This window comes from Amphibalanus amphitrite, unplaced genomic scaffold, assembly GCF_019059575.1.
Source record: "Amphibalanus amphitrite isolate SeventyFive unplaced genomic scaffold, NRLGWU_Aamphi_draft 000007F_arrow, whole genome shotgun sequence".
Classification (NCBI taxonomy): domain Eukaryota; kingdom Metazoa; phylum Arthropoda; class Thecostraca; order Balanomorpha; family Balanidae; genus Amphibalanus; species Amphibalanus amphitrite.
This window is the reverse complement of record NW_024881503.1, coordinates 2,501,871-2,518,532: the sequence shown is the minus strand read 5'-3', so window position 1 is coordinate 2,518,532 and position 16,662 is coordinate 2,501,871. Positions and strand designations below refer to the sequence as shown.

The following is a 16,662-nucleotide window of genomic DNA, read 5'->3' as shown; positions in this document are numbered from 1 at the left end:
GGATTGCCATCTGCCCTGTTGGGTCTGCGTCCTCCACTCGGGTCTAAGTGTTGTGTGCCACCTGTCCCCTGCGGCTACCTTGCTGATAAGAGGGTTCGTCATACGTCGGACTGACTCTTTTCTCTGTGGATCTCCTACTTCTGCTTAGTGGCCTCGCTGTTTTCTCAGTCTGTCCTCTGCCTTCCTGTATGTGGGCCACCCGTCTGTCCAGATACGCTGTGAGCCCACTGTCCTCTGCCCGACGCCCGTCCGTCCATCTGCTCGTCTGTCCTTCAAGTCCGCCCACCACCTTTAGTTTCTGCCCAATCCGAGAGGTGGAGTCCGTTGTTGTCCGTCCGCTGGCTGCCACGCCCATCGACGCAATGTCGCCCAGAGTCGTCCTTCGGATAACGTCAGGGTGCTGTTTAAAATGCACCTGACCTTGTTTAACGACAGAGTTTCTCCGGGGCTGTGAATTGTTTGTGTCAGAGTGGAGGATGGTCCCACCCGCCGACGTTATAGCCTCTATCGAAGATAAGAAACTGGACGATGGACGCCAGCTGGTTAAATGTTGACATAGCCTTTGCGATGGATTTCACCTGGTTGCATGTTGACATTGCGCGTTCAGAGAGTAAGTGACCCTTTGAAGTTCATCCCGCATCCCCCTGTGTGGAGACGGAACCCACCTGCCTGGGTGACCAGGGCTAGTCGCGGAAGGACTATTTGTTGGTGTAGCGTTGAACTCAGTGAAGACAAAGACGGCCACTGGCGTGGATCGCGGTAAAGGGTGACGAGGAAGATATGGGGTGATAGGCCGAAAGGGAAAGTGGCGCTGAGGATAAACGGTCAACGGACGCCATCAGCTGGCACAAAGGAGGTGCGATGAAGAGGCATTTGTTCTGACGCTATCATGTGCATTGTGTATTTTGCATTTGCAATGACGCACCCATAAGCCTTGTTTTACTTTTTTAACAACGCCCTCTCGGCAGGTATATTTTTGTTATGAGAAATTTCATAAAAAAACAATGCCGGCGTTCTCAGTATGATTATATAGTTTTTATGGATGTGCCAATGATTTCCCTTGACTTACAGGGTGGAAAGTAATTACGCGAACATGTATTTTCTTACAATTTTGACCGTCAGTGGAGCAATTTTATGAGTACGGGCTGTCATGGAACATAATTGGTCGTGTTTGTTGTCGCCTCATCTACCAAAAGTGACCTAACTTTGAACAATGACCTGGAAGGTCTTAAACACCTCTCGACTTAAAATGGTGCAGACACCATACGCTGCACAAGACCGAAATGGGCAAAGAGCTCAATTTGGAGCTGCCAGGGAAAGCGTTTGTGATTATTTTCGCTGGACTGGCGGAGAAGGGATTCGTAGCGGTCTCAGCACCAGCATTGCACAATTATACGTTTTTTTTTAACATAATAACACTTGAGAGGACTTAAAAAGCAAAGCCGTCCGCGGCAGCAACCCCTCGGCGAATTCTGTCGCCGGGCGGGTGGTCACCATGTCGGCGACAAAACGACGCCAGTCGACCCGAAAACTGGCAAAATAGCTTACTCTGGTCGGGTACCCGATCTAGGATATCACGATTCGCACATTACTACGCAAAAATTCGAAAATTAAGTTGTACAAACCCTCGGAATGACCAAAATTCACGAATTAACAGCAGAATTGTTAATTGAAGCTTTTCAAAGACAATCAAAGATGGACAGAGGAGGACAGGCAGCTGGATTTGTGGTTGGGTGAGACATCTGTGAAACTGTTTCATCCGTCAAACCTGCAGAACAACTGCTCTGAGGGCTGTTGTTGCGTCCTATGTCCCGTCCGTCCCAACCTTCAAACATCCGGCAAAGGAACACATCAGTGGGTCACGAGCCCCCGGATGGTGTCAGAATTGCGTGTAGCGCTAAAAAAGGTCACTAAAAATAAAGTATACAACCGGTGGAACATCCTCCAAGACGAGTGTCTCTGTCTAATCCACCGTGCAACGAAAGGGGCAAAATGACTGAGCGCACTTTTGTGCCTGACGCAAAGAAACTGCTCTTCGTGATTGGTGAAATCCTTACTTTCACGGCCAACAAAACGCAATACTGGTGCTGTGAGAGCCTGTTTTTCTTCAGGACATACAAAAGATGATCTGGGAAACGCCTGGGCCTCAATTCGATTAAAAATCTCCAGATGACTCCTCAGGAGACCGTCTAAAAGCTGCAAGGAGCCACCAATACCGATTACCTCACTGGACAGCTCCATAAGGTGTGGGCTGAGCTTTGGCCAACAGATCTTCACATGCTGATGTAAATCATGCCGGAACGCCTATGTCAATGCATCGCAACTAGATAAGGATAAAGTAAAACATATATTGTTTATGTCACCGCCGTTTTTTTCATTACTAGAAGACGAAAAAGTATGTTCGCGTAATTACTTTCCACCCTGTATGTCGACTGCGAATTGCGCCCTGGCGACTCACTTGGCATGGATAACGTGCTATGAATCTTATATCATCTCCTGTATTACTTTCTGCCTTCTGGAAGTAGCACCTGACTTACACTCAGCCGGCAGCCCTCTGCTGGAATAGACCTGTTTGTAAATGTCATACACGAACTGCCGGTCGGGATTATCGATAAATGTTGATGCCACTCGGATTGAACGATCAGCGGAGAAAGCACTGGCTGACTGCAAATGACGGTATGATGCTATTTCGGCGAAGTGCAAATAACCTTTCAGCTACCACCGCTGAAATGGGAACCTGTGAGAATACCACCTGAGAATGTCTAACAGAGATGTCAAGTGCCCTTGCGTGGGATGCGTCACTGTTAGTACTCTACTTGAAATGCGCCGCACTGCGCCACGGCTCTTTATCAGCTGGCTCCCAGACCGTGTGGTCTGTGGTCTTTGGACCACGGACCACAGCAGACCGGACCGTATGGTCTGCCGGCTGCCGCCTATTCTGTTTGTCCGATCGATCTGATGAAGCCCTCCAGCGCTGTCGGTGGGACGAACGGGTCCGGTTTCCATGTGGGCGAACTGCGGGCGATGGAGATCCGCCCCCGCTCCCGCCCCCGCCCCCGCCCCCGCCCGGCGGCGGGCGGCGGCGCAGACAACCGATCCATTAGGCCGGGGAAAGTGTGCATACCGGTTCTGCGACACCTGAGCGAACGTCATTTCAGCGAACGACATTCGAGCGAAACATTTTCAGCGATTATCAATTTAAGCGATTGGCTTTTTCAGCGATTGTCAAGTTGGCGAATTCAATCACAACGATTATCAACTTTAGCGAGGACCAGAATCAGCGAAACCAGATTGAGCGAATATATGGTGGTCAGTGGGAGACCAATTGAGCGATGCAGTTACAGCGAATGACCGAACGCGACGAAAGTCAATCATTTGCTACTTTTCGGAAATTATTGCACCTCTTCACGCATCATTTGAATTTTGAAGACACATATGTGCATCGGACTACCAACAAGGGGTGCATGGGAGGGGAAGGAGGCAGGCAAAATTTGAATTTAAAATGTGGAACGTGAGAGATAGGACGACGGAAGGAATGACAAGGACCAATAATAAACTAGAGAGATGGCACAGGGAAATCCAGTCTATGTTTCAGGGACCTCACGCAAATATCTGGAAATTCGTACCGTACTTGGGGCAAGAACAAATTTTACAACATGGGGAACTGATCCAAATTCAAGCGGGGCAATTTCGCGAAAAAAAGCACAAGCAATATTGATCTCTGAACAAACGTTTGGTCACCATTATTGACAAAGAGCAGGGTGGGGTGGGGGTGGGGGGTGAAATTGAACGGTTGGAATTTTTGACAAATATAGCATTAAATTTGGAGCTCAATGTTTGACCTTTGAACGCGCGACATCCGCCATCCAGTTCCGGATAACCATGAGAAATTGCGGAAACATTCGTACGCATACGCTCGCAAAAGAAAAAAATCCACCGTTACAGGACGATGAAATGTTTCGCTGAACTGACAGTCGCTCAAATTGTATTCGACGAAATAGTTGTCGCTGAAACATAGCTTTCGCTAAAACTGATAATCGCTATATTTGATAATCGACGAACTTGCTAATCGCTGAATTGCCATTCGCTGAAAATGGTTCGCTCAAATGACGTTCGCTCAAATGACACTCGCTAAAGTCGCTCGCACCGGTGCATACCACTGGGAGGACGGGTAAGAGGAGAGTCACTGCAGCGGTGAGTCGACTCCTTGGGAGCGAAGTTACTCAGTCAGGCGTTAAATCTCTGGCGGCTGATATGAGAGACTACGCCACGATCTACAGGCTACGAGACTCCGCCCTGTAGCGTGTTTTTAGGACTGGATGTCAGTGTCACTGGTGTCACCCAATGACCCATGTCGCCAGTTCCTCTAAGCTCCCTGGGGTGTCTTACCTACTCACTCGCAGTCAGTCGACACTGACGGATGGGCGGGCAGGAGGCGCCTCCCGTCCCCTCATCTGTCCCTCTCTCCTTCCATCCATCGCTCTCTCGCGTCGCCGCCCCGCCCGCCTGCGAGCACCTACATATGCATGAAGTGTCGGGGGTGGCGGCGGCTGGCGCCTGCAAAGTTGAGCTGCTCTGCTCTGAGGGGCGCTGGTGGGTGGATGTGGGGTAGAGTGGCTGTAGAGAGTGCGTAGGTGTGTCTGTATAAGGCTTGGCTCGGAGGCAAATTAGTCTTCTTACCTGGTCGATTTAGATGAACCATGTAACCGATGCTAGACGTTGAGTTGGATACGTTGAGTTGGATTGACTTGGAGTTGGGGACGTTGGATCACGTTTGGTGGAAGCTGTTTTAGTGTGAGTCATTTGGGCTAGTGGCTGCTACACGGTTGTGGGATTGAGTGTGACTAGTCTGGCGTCATTACAGCCGTCACTGTAGCCGTCACCGTCGGGTGATATCCGTCTGGTCATTGTGGACTCCGCTCAGTGGGCTTTGTGGCATTGACGGTAGACTACATTGGCTGCAGTTTGGGCGTGAAATCACACGTCCTTCATTTCCTACAAGGTTTTGGCAAAGTTGCACTGTCTGGACACGTTCATAAATGCCCTGGATCCGTCTCACCAACCTTCGGACATCACCTCTCAAGGAAACGCCGCCCGGTCATACCCTGAATAACGTAGCAACCAGCTCACCATGGTCTTGTACCACTTGACTCAATGATAAGACTGGACGTGAACCTGAATGCCTGGAGGTTTTATAACCAGTGTCAATCCCATATGGTCTGTCTGAGGTCATGACTCAACTGTTTAGTGTTGTGCCGTTTAGTGCAATGAGCCGCGCTGCTTACGTTTCATCGCGTCTAACTGTACCGTGACATTGTTATGTGTCATGCCGTACCTTACTGTGTCATAATCAATGTCAAACTGGATGCCATCTTGCAAAATGTACCGTATCGTAACGCATCGCACAGCGCTGTTATTCCCCGTCCGAGTCTTACCGACATGTGGTGTAACGCAGTGTAACAAACTATGCCATATTAAATCGTAAGTTTTACCGTAGGTACTTATCCCATTTCATCTCACTGAGCCCACTCCCAGTGTCTCACCCCCCCCCCCTCTCTCCCCAACAGAGCGCCCACATGGCCGTCATGGAGGCGATCATGGTGCTCTACATCCGCGAGCTCATCACCGCCGAGCGAGTGGTGGGGGTCGTGAGGCGCTTCACCGCCCTCCAGTCGAGCACCGAGCTGCCCGCAGACCAGGAGGAGGCCCTGCTGCTGTGGATCAACAAGGCGTGCGCGCGGCTGCGCGGGCAGATCGCTGCAGAGGTCCGAGAGGTGAGAGGGAGGGGAGAAAGAGAGGAAGGAAGGGAGGAAAGAAGGAAAAGAGGGATAGAGGAGATAGAGATAAATGGAAAGGGATCTAGGAGAGCGAAAGATTGAAGATCTGTTTCTCTTTCTCAAACTCAGGGATGGGTGAAGGCATAGCTAATTGAATCGGAGGATAAATAGAATGAAAATGAGAAAGAATGAGAAGGGGCAACACAAACATCGTTGAAATCAGGGCTGCGGAGTCGATGGATTTTCGGCGACTCCGACTCCGACTCCGACTCCGGCTTTCAAAAACCAGCTCCGACTCCGACTCCGACTCCGGGCAGAATTGTCGACTCCGACCGACTCCAACTCCCGACTCCGACTCCGCAGACCTAGCAGGGCTGCGGAGTCGACAGATTTTCGGTGACTCCGACTCCGACTCCGGCTCGGGTTTCTAAAATCGACTCCGACTCCGACTCCGGTCACAACTGTCGACTCCGACCGACTCCGACTCCGACTCCGACTCCGACTCCGCAGCCCTGGTTGAAATCTAGAGACATGCATAAGGGGAGAGATTTAGTGATAATGGGGAATAAGAAGAATAAAAAACTGTGACAGGAGAGCAGAGATGAGAGCAGTGAAACGTCTCTGATCCATATACCACGTGGTTGTTGGGCGCAGTATAAAGTCTGCTATCGCTAGTGTGAGTTTTCCCATCCGGTGTTAGCGGCTCTGTTCCGACCATCCCACGCTATATGCCCGCAGGGAAAGGCGGGTCGCTCCCACACACACGGGGCGCCGGTTAGGTAGTTAGTCGCCACCGAATGCCGGCTATAACGGCGCTCGCTGTGACCCTTGGTTAGCCTGTGACCTGGGGTCACCGGGGCGGGGTGCAGGGTGGGTGGGGTGGTGAAGAATTGACAGGTAGCGCCATCGCTCCCGCTGCTGGTATAGCTGGTCCACTGTATGTTGCCTGTTCTTGATGAACCCTCTCTAAGTGTTAGCTGCGAAGGTCAGCATTTAATTAACACATGGTGATTTGAGATGGATCTAACAAGTCTGGTTGCGATAGTGTGACTCTTGAGCTGGTGCCGCTGAGGTAGCTTTTTGTCGATGATTATCACATATTAGCCCATTTTTATAATGGTTAACTCATATCTACCCACAAGTGATCCATCAATATTCGAGCTGCCTACGTGCTGCGTGGTTATGTAAACATTACACCAGCGAATCCCGCGGTTTGGGGCTGGTCGCTCCTAACCACATTTACATGACGTCCAAATTGTCCGATATGAAAGTAGCCGTCTCATGTCGACACAGTGATTGAGCCGGTGTCCGCCGTCGCCTCTGGGGCGGCGTTTGTCCGTATCGTTATCCTAGAGATTACAGCGCCGCGGGTATTGTCCAAACACGGGAGTGCGTGGGATGGTAGAACAGTGAGATAGCTGGGATGTGGCCGTTGGGGATTTTCACTTACAGGGCCCGAGATAATTGGAATTTGGAATGATTGCGCTGTGGACGTGGGAAGGATTTCATTACAGAACTGTGGCTAAGATGATCAAACATGACTTGGCTGTTGTGACCGTTAGGTATGGTTGAAGGAGAGCTACTTGGACAGAAAACTGATATGCTGGGAAGAACCAACGGAATTTCCACATTGATGTGTATCGGTAGACTGGGCTAAATGGCAGTTGAGCTGTGTTCCGCAGAGGCGGGATTTCATAGACTTTCGGGATTTGGTATACGACGGAAGAACTTTTGAGACCAGTAGCATTGCCGCGACCTTCCGGCTGATAACCGCCGTTTCCACTTGTGCACACCTCTGACACTACCCCCCCCCCCCCCCCCCCCCCCGCCCTCAGGAGGACACGGTGCCCCGGTTCCCGCTGCAGCAGGACATCAGCGACCTCTCGGACGGCACGTGTCTGGCCGGCCTGATCTCGCTCTACTGTCCCGACGAGCTCAGCTGGCCAGAGATCGCCTTCTCCGACCCGCCGCGTATCGCCGACAGTCTCTACAACCTGCAGCTGGTGGAGAAATTCTGCAGAGAGGCGCTGCCCTACAGTCCGCACTTCCTGACACTGGAGGATATACTGTATATGCACAGGTGAGAAGTGAGAGGTGGAAAAAGAGGGAGGCGGACTGGTGGTATTGGGTTTTAGGGAGTTGAGGCGCGGAGCCCAGTGTATCGTGGGTATCGGGGTTAGTCATGGTCCTCAGCTCACAGTTAGATCGATATGGAACGATTTTAGCGATGTTATGGGTTAATTGTAGGCCTGGGAACGTTCGGGGCTTACTTCAGTGTTTTGTTACCTGTTGATTGTTACCATTTATATGGCATATGTATTGCTATCGAGTATAAAGCCAGTAAAAGCTCAATTTTTACAAACAACGTTTTGCCCGTCATGCACCAATGGTAGCAATTATTATAACGGTTGAGACATGCAATTGCTATTTGGACAGATTATATTACCCGCACTGACTTGTTCCTTTTCCATGTTTTTCCTGTACTCAAAACCTATTTAAAAAAAGTCATGGCAGTCTATGTAACTATGTGTGTAACTGTGTATCATATGTCCAGTATTCTGTTTCCCGTTATATACAGTTTTCTAGGTACCAGTTTTTCAACACTTACTCAGCTTCAGCAAGGAGATTGATCCACAAAACAAACACTTATGCTCCGTCTCGTCCCTGACTGTTACGCCTCCATTTTGTCCGCAGTTCGGTGAAGCAGAACCTGCTGGTGCTTCTGGCTGACCTGTTTTACCTGTTCGAGATTAACCCGGCCAAATGTGTCCGACAGCCGGGCATGGCCAAAGAACGAGCCATCGATGTGAGTTGTTGGCTGGGGAGCGGACGTGGAGGGACTGGGGGAGGGTGAAATGGACGCACGGTGAAGTCATTGGTGGAATTAAGGCTGAAGTCAAGTCTGGGGACCAGCTGGGATAGCAGGCTGTTTTTCTGCACTGAAGAGCAATTATGCAAACCCATGACGTGCACACCTTCGGACAGTAACTTATTAGCTGCCGTCCTTCTAAGGGTTACGGAACTCAAGGCGGGACTGGTATTTTGACTGTGTGTGACCATTGCTTATGACATGTGACCAACATGACTCGTGATGTGTATTGCCCACAGGCAATGCGTCGGCAGGACCCGTACGCGGGCAGTCCCCGCCGCTCTCAGCCCGAGCTGCGCCGAGACAGTCTCAGTCAGGCCGGCAGCGTCTCAGGTGAGAGCCCCCCCCCCCCTTCCCCTTCCCTCCGCCTGTCAGACTCTTCCCCCTAGAACCAAGGATGACCCGTGACGTCCCACACAGTTCTAGTCGACTACAGAATGATGTTCCACTTTTCACAGGCAATTATTTGCCTGTAGTGGTAGGCTGTGCCGCATCACACGGGCCTGAGTTCACAAATTATAGCTTTGTCCCAATGCTCACAATCGACTCGATTAATCGCGTGATAAACGGCACAACTTAGCGCTACGGTCAACTGATAGCTTCTGAGGAGTGGAACATCATTCTGTAGTCGACTATACTTGCTGAAGCGTACCTGTGACGTCAAACACTGGTCGTCTTCAGTCCCACTCAACACTGTCTTGTCTGCCCCTATCCTTCGGAATACCTTCCCCTTTCCTGTGGGACATGGTGGCTGTATTGCGCCTGAAGGCATGCTAGAGGTCAATGCTCTAAGGTCGGGCGGGTCGCGATTTTCCAACAGTATAACACGAACCGTCAGGTCTTGCAGGGGTCTGGCGTCTCGCATTGTACTGCTGGTAAAATCGCGACCGGGTCAGCTTCTACTAACTAACTGGTGACGGTACCTGGGTCTGGTCGCCCTGTTGATACGTTCCCCCGGCTGTCTCTCTCACGCTTGCCTTGCCTGGGCACGCGGTGGTCGTTGCCGGCTTACTAACGCCCCCTTGCCGGTGGTGACATGCAGGAGGGCGCTACCCCCACTCGGAACCGTCCGTCGTCCTGCGCCGCAGCAGGGGCTCGCACTCGGCGGAGAGGGCGCGGCAACGCTTCAGCATGTTCGAAGGTATGCAGGAGGTTAGGATATTGTGGTTGTTGGGATGGTTGTTGGGGTCGCGATACGAAGCAACACAACAATTTGAAACGTTTCTTTACTTCTTCGGATTATGAGGCTAGGTTTTTCAGCATTTGTTATTTTGAAAACAACTGAGCTATTAAATTTTCAGAGGCTTTGATTGGCTATTATTTCATCCAAATCTCAGATGAAAACGTCATTGGACAAGGTACTTCACATTCTATCTTCTTTCATATTCTTACTTCCAAGTATCTCATGCAAGTTTATTTCAAGATTCGGAATATTGGCGCCATGGTGAGATACTCAAAGTGCGGTAATTTGTGAATGGAATTCGCGATACTTTTCCGTTCTTGTCATTAAAAGAACTTGTTTTCGATAAAACAAGGCTGTAGCAAATTGTTGTAATATCAGACAAACCTAGATACAATGTCTCAAATAGCCGGCTAGACGTAGTGCAAATGTGCAATGAAGGGTGGCTGGGTGGTCGCTTGTCCGCTAATGTGCATTGTGCATTGTAAATAAAGTATTTTTGGTGCTGGTATAATTCACCCCGTCCAAGAAGATTTGTCAGTGTGCTCGTGGTCCAGCTGGCAGCAGATTGTTTGTCTGTCTGTCTACAGGTCTGTTGGCGACACGGTCCTAACACGGGACTAACGCATCATTCTTCCCACTCCTACCCTGACTGACTTGTGACCTACAATCTGACCCGACCTGACCCGTGACCTGACGTGGAGTATCGCACTGGCATGTCCTCACTTCCCTGAGCACATGGATAGTGATAATTCACATCTACCTCACCAATTACTCACCTCACCTTTCTCACCATATTTTACCTCAATTCGCGTATCACCCCGCCCTACACCACTATCACTCGAGCTAGCGGTACTGCCCACACACCCACCGACTCGGGAAGGGACTCAGTGAGACGAGAGACGAGCGAAGGCGACGAGACGAGAAGACGAGGCAGACGAGCCAACCTTTCGACAGACGGCCGCCATACGTAGGTATTTGTTTTGCACTTGGGAGACCCGTAAGTGGCACTCTTGTTGCGCAAACATACCCGGCAAGTGGGTGAGCGAGTGCTCTCTCTCTCTCTCTCTCTCTCTCTCTCTCTCTCTCTCTCTCTCTCTCTCTCTCTCTCTCTCTCTCTCTCTCTCTCTCTCTCTCTCTCTCTCTCTCTCTCGCTCTCGCTCTCGCTCTCGCTCTCTGTTATCTGTTCTTTATCTCTCCATCTGTTACCTTCACTTTATTTTCCTTCATTTCTCTTTTCTCTTTCCTGTCACTCATCTCATTCGCGCTGTTGCTGTCTCGGGTTCTCGGGAAGTTAGTCTCTCAACTCTTAACTTGTTTGCCACTGAAAGAAGTTCTTTCCATTCGCCAACTACATATGATTGACACTTCTTGTTCTGTCCGTCTTAATCGTACCCAGCTCATCGCCGTTAGGACATGAAGCTGATAAGTTATCACTGCAGCCTTGTTTTCGGACCACCGCACATCTAAACCACGACTTACGTCTACTGTCTGTCCTTTGCTATGCTGTTTTACAGCTATCAGTATTTCTTAGCTCCAGACAGATGCAGTGCACAACTCTGCGTCTACTGCTGAAGACACAGTTGGTTAAAGAAATCAATTGTTCGAGCTACCTACCGGCCTGATCCCTATCCTGATATCTGCGGTGCTGGAACTCACTAACGTCACATCCGTGCATGTTTCCGCGCATGTTACACGCATGTCAATATCCAAAATTGAAAATGCTTAAACACTTACTGAATGCTGTTGCGATCAACTGACTGACGTTTTCAGAGACGCTGAATCTGATATAAAAGTTATGGCTTCATAACCAGCTGCGCGACTGATCGAGACTGACACCGGCGCCGCCCTAGTTAGTGCGCGCTGGACGATGGACCGACTTCTTACAGACGACGGACCACCACTTGTTGAGCCCCGGTTACACCACCGTCCGCTCGTGGCAGTATCAGTCGGTGTTGCGATTGTAAATGTCATGAGTGGCCGTAGGAAGATAGCAACGCTTCTGATCAGCTGTTTGGCTGTCTCAACAGTCGGGTGTTGTGCCTCTGACTGGCCTTACCGTTCCGTTGTTACCGCTGCTGTGACTGGCGTGTTGAGGTGATTGTTGTGTCGAGTTGTGATGTTACTGTTGTGATTGTACCGCTGTTCCGTTTGTTGTGACTCTTGTCACTGCTGTAAATGACGTGTATAGGGCGGCTGTTGCGCCTGGGCGTCTCTCTACCCGGACTGGTGGTGGCGCTGTGTCTGTTGTTACTGTTGTTACCGCTGTTACTGACGTGCTAAGGCGGCTGTTGCGCCTGGGCGTCGCTCTACCCGGACTGGTGGTGGCGCCGTGTCTGTTGTTACCGCTGTGTCCTGTTACCGCTGTGTCTGTTGTTACCGCTGTTACTGACGCGTGAAGGCGGCTGTTGCGCCCGGGCGTCTCTCTACCCGGACTGGTGGTGGCGCTGTGTCTGATGTGTCTGCTGTTACCGTTGTGTCTGCTGTTACCGTTGTGTCTGCTGTTACCGCTGTGTCCTGTTACTGCTGTATTTCTGACGTGTGAAGGCGGTTGTTGCGCCTGGGCGTCTCTCTACCCGGACTGGTGGTGGCGCTGTGTCTACTGTTACCGCTGTGTCCTGTTACCGCTGTTTGTTACTGACGTGCTAAGGCGGCTGTTGCGCCTGGGCGTCTCTCTACCCGGACTGGTGGTGGCGCTGTGTCTGATGTGTCTGGTGTTACCTCTGTTACCGCTGTTACTGACGTTTTAAGGCGGCTGTTGCGCCTGGGCGTCGCTGTACCCGGACTGGTGGTGGCGTTGCTCCCACCCTCCCACCGAGAAGTGTCACTACTGTTCACGGCCCGGTCAGCTGCCGTTTGAACAGCAGTGTTATCATCACCACCTGGCTGCCGACGGTAGGCCGGCGGAGTGTACCGGGGCCGGACGGATGGCTGACCCGCACCCGACCGCATGTCTGTGTGCCTGTGTGTCAGCGAGAGGGCCTGCTCAGAACCGAGTCAGATTTCCACATCCTTGGTTCGCTCCTTCTGTCGTCCTTATTCAGATCGAAATGAGCACGCTTTGGGCCATTTCGGCAAGCGAAACACCAATGTCGAAACCTGTACACCGTGACAGGTCGACACCTCGCCCGCCTCTTCCTCTCCAATCCTTCCCAGTCATCACCTGTCTCGGCTCTGTACTCTGCATCTGCGTCCTGCTCTCGCTGACTCGCTAAGTCTCCCACTGACGGAGGCTGCTCCATTGAGCCGATTACATTTACGACCGGTCCAGAGCCGAGCTGGGTCGATTTTGAGTGTGTTTTTTATTAAAGGAATGGTTGTGGCACTACCGTTAGGAGTTGTGTTGATTTGTCGTGCTTGCTGTATTTTTGATTAGGTATGGATTGTTTCGGCATGGTTTGTGTGTTGTGTTTTTGCGGTGATAATTTGTAGTGGTTTGCTGTTTTCTCCTGTATCTATTGTGTTCTTCGATTGTGTGCTCCTTTTGAGTGTACCTTTACATAATTTGGTTTGGAAATAGTTTTGTTTTTTACCTGACGTGCTGTTTTCTTTCAACAATTTGATTTGATTTTTCAGGTACTTGGCACTATTTTTCTTCTACTGATCCGTTGTATGCCGTTTGTGTATGCCGTTATAATTCTGTTTGTCATCTGCATGGCATGATCGTGTAGGCTAATATGTGCATTGGATATTGCTTGTGCTGGTAATCTGATGAATGTGCACATATTCGCAAATTAGTAATCAGCTGGTCCCACTCATCTAGGGCCCGATCAGGTAGATCGTTTCGCGTCACCTTTCAAATTGTGCGATATCGATCTTTGAATGTTAAGGCGCTATCACTGTTGATATGCGTAAAGTATGAAGTTATACTTAAGTACATTGTGAAGCGGCCATAGCCACTTTGTATTGCATTCAGTCATTTCTTCTGAAGCTCATGCTGCTACAGTACCACGTTTTGTACCGACCTCTTTATACGAGGGGGTATCGAAAAGTTCTGATCATCACATAGAAGATATAGACCGATTTTGATGATTTTTGGTTGGTATTATATTTGGTTCTTAAGAACAATGCTCCCGCAAAGAGAACCCTGAGAAGTGGTTTTATCTTATGTAGGAGAGACTTAGAAGTAAAAAAGATGAGTATTGGGCCCATTGAGGACCGAACCGTCATCCAACTAATGTATTTGAAACGGTATCACACTGAGAAAATACATCAAGAACGTTAAATTAGTTTATGGCGAGGAAAGCCCATCTCATGCACTTACCGAAAATGAAGAAATAATTTTCAACTTGGTTGCATGGCCCTTGCAGGGGAGTCAAGAAGTGAGTGACTACCAGTGACTGACAAGGTGGTGACTGTGAAGGAAGTGGAGGACCTCATCCTTACAGATCGTCGTGTGGCCTTTCAGATGATTGTGCAATAGAAAGGTCTCAATGCTGGCAGTGCCTGAAAATATTATTAGCGAAGAACTATAGATGATAAAGGAGTCAGCCCGCTTAGAAGTTCATGTGTCTTCTTTGTTCAAGAGAAAAATGCGTCTTGGCCTTTCGAAATGAAAACTAGGTCTTTTTTAGGAAAGTGAAGACATCTTCGATCATTTGATGACTTGTGACGAATGCTGGGTCTATGTGTATGATCCAGAGACAAAAAGATGATCAAGAAGTTTAAGCACGGCACATCTGTCCTTCTTAACCCTCGCACCGACGGGGGGGGGGCGGATATCCGCCCCCCCCCCTGAGGTTTTTCGCGAATAGCGGGAAAACCGCGGCGCGTAGCGCCGCGAAATTTGGTATGACTATAATCTCATCAATTTTACACATGGTGTGCAAGTTTGAACCTCCTACCTTTTAAGGTCAGGTCACCAGGTCACTTTGAATGACCCAACCTCAAGTCACTTTTTTGCAACTTTGTCACCGTGCCAGAGCTACAGTAGATGTCGGAGGCCTTTGAAAGTTGCAGGATATTATTAGGTCATTAGTAGCTACAATTTGTATATCTCGGAATTTTGATATCGGTGACCTAAGGTCAGGTCAATTTCGCGACCTCCCCATTATAATTCAATGGGGGAAAAATCAACTCCCTGTTTTTACCACTAAAACGGGTCGGAATGGCCCCATATACCATACATGACTTCATATACGATCAACCTTCACTACCTTGAGGTCTGTTTTGCTGTTGGGCAGCTGTGAGGTCATGTGACGTCATCAAAGGTCACCAAAGGTTTTTGGCCAATAACTCCGTACAGGAACAAGATACAGACGCGTGGATGGTCTCATTGTGTTCAGCTCGTCAAGACGCATCGAATGATATACATGATGACCTCGAGATCACGTGACCTGAGGTCAACCTTTGACCTTGACCTTTCGAGGTCAACATATATATCATTCGATGCGGATTGACGAGAGGATCACGATGATGCCCTTAGTTTGTTCCTATCTTGACTAATTCGAAAGTTATTCGAGAAAAACTCTCTCCATATCTAGCGCCGCCATTTTGACTTTTTCGACCCCTGTGACGTCATCTTTGACCTGACCTGAAAATGACCTTAGTAAAAATGGTAGATCTTGGCCGTGCGTATCCGATGCCGTTTACCGCTTGTCGCTATCTTGCTTCGTTCTCGAGATCTCAGGGGGGGGGGGCGGTCATCCGCCCCCCCCCCCGTCGGTGCGAAGTTGGCGCAGACCCCCGTCGGTGCGCGGGTTAAAAGGCGAAGATGCAGAAGCCGATATGGAAGGTCAATGCTATCAGTGTTGTGGATCTGGCGTAGGATAGTCATTACCGACTGTCTTGATGATGGTCGGATAATGATAAGCAAGCACTACTGCACACTTTTGAAGAAGTTGCGAGATGGCCTCAAGCAGAATCGCCGCCAAAAAGCCCAAGAAAGATGTTTTATCCGCACTGACAGCGCCCCCGCCCATTCGTCCTGAGCTGCGATTGAAGAAACAGCATGAGGTGGACATTAAATCCTATCGCATCTAAGAAATTCACCTGACCAGGTATTTACTGACTCTTAATTGTTACGGGAGATGAAGAATCCACAGTATGGCCGGTGATTTAAGGACAGAAATGACGTCATTGATGAGGTGGAGCAGTGATTTACGGGACAGTGCGAGGGTCCTACAATGACCGCCTGAGGCAGCTCAAGAAACGATGCAATAAGTTTGCGGTCGTGTGTGGTGACTTGTAAAGGAGTAATGAACATCATGTAAAAAAATCAAACTTCTATCACATCTAATTCATGGTGATGATCAGAACTTTTCGATACCCCCTCGTATGTTTTGCCCATACTTGAGCGACTATCAGACCTTTGTTGCAGAGTTATTCCTCCCTGACGCTTTGCGTCTTCCATGAAATACTCAATTATTCATCCGTCCTTCCCTCTTTGAGTGTATTCGCTCACCAGTAGTGTTCTTCTGATTCCTTTTCTCTCTTTTTTCCCCGACCGAGTGTCCCGTGTCTGTGTTCTTCTCTGACGTAATATATCGTGTCTCCGTTCGTCCAGCTGCCGGCCGGGATAGTCCATCCGCTCACAGCTCTGGTGGCTCGCGGCGGCCGCAGTCCATGATGTACCCGGCCGATGACCGCTCGACCTACCGCGAGGACGACAGGTGGGTGCACCCTCCCCCCCCCCCCCGTCGGCGCCGACAGGGTGAGGGGTGTGGGGGGGGGAGGGTCGGTCGATTCCGGGCGGGGCCGGTCTGTGGAGGTGATCACTAGTGGGTCACGCTTCACTGTGGGACGGTGGTCGGTGTCGGCTCAGCTCGGCTCGGTGGATTCTGTTGGGTAATATCGGGTTAAATACGGTGTTGACTTTGGGAATTTAGGGAATCTTG

At 50.0% G+C, this 16,662-nt stretch overlaps 1 protein-coding gene across 43 annotated transcripts in view; it reads left to right on the top strand.

The window, feature by feature from the left end:
* Positions 1–5,572: 5,572 nt before the first annotated feature.
* Positions 5,573–16,662, top strand: part of LOC122378025 (patronin-like) — a 32,368-nt gene continuing 21,278 nt past the window's right edge. For 34 of the 43 annotated variants that reach the window (XM_043359042.1, XM_043358845.1, XM_043359025.1 and 31 more), the window contains exons 1-6: positions 5,573–5,774; positions 7,613–7,857; positions 8,472–8,583; positions 8,886–8,979; positions 9,689–9,787; positions 16,332–16,437. In XM_043359042.1, the coding sequence (XP_043214977.1) occupies positions 5,577–5,774; positions 7,613–7,857; positions 8,472–8,583; positions 8,886–8,979; positions 9,689–9,787; positions 16,332–16,437 (854 nt within the window). In that variant the 5' untranslated portion in view covers positions 5,573–5,576. The remainder of the gene's footprint in view (positions 5,775–7,612; positions 7,858–8,471; positions 8,584–8,885; positions 8,980–9,688; positions 9,788–16,331; positions 16,438–16,662) is intronic. The other 9 variants (XM_043359015.1, XM_043359033.1, XM_043359007.1 and 6 more) reach the window with 1 other exon arrangement.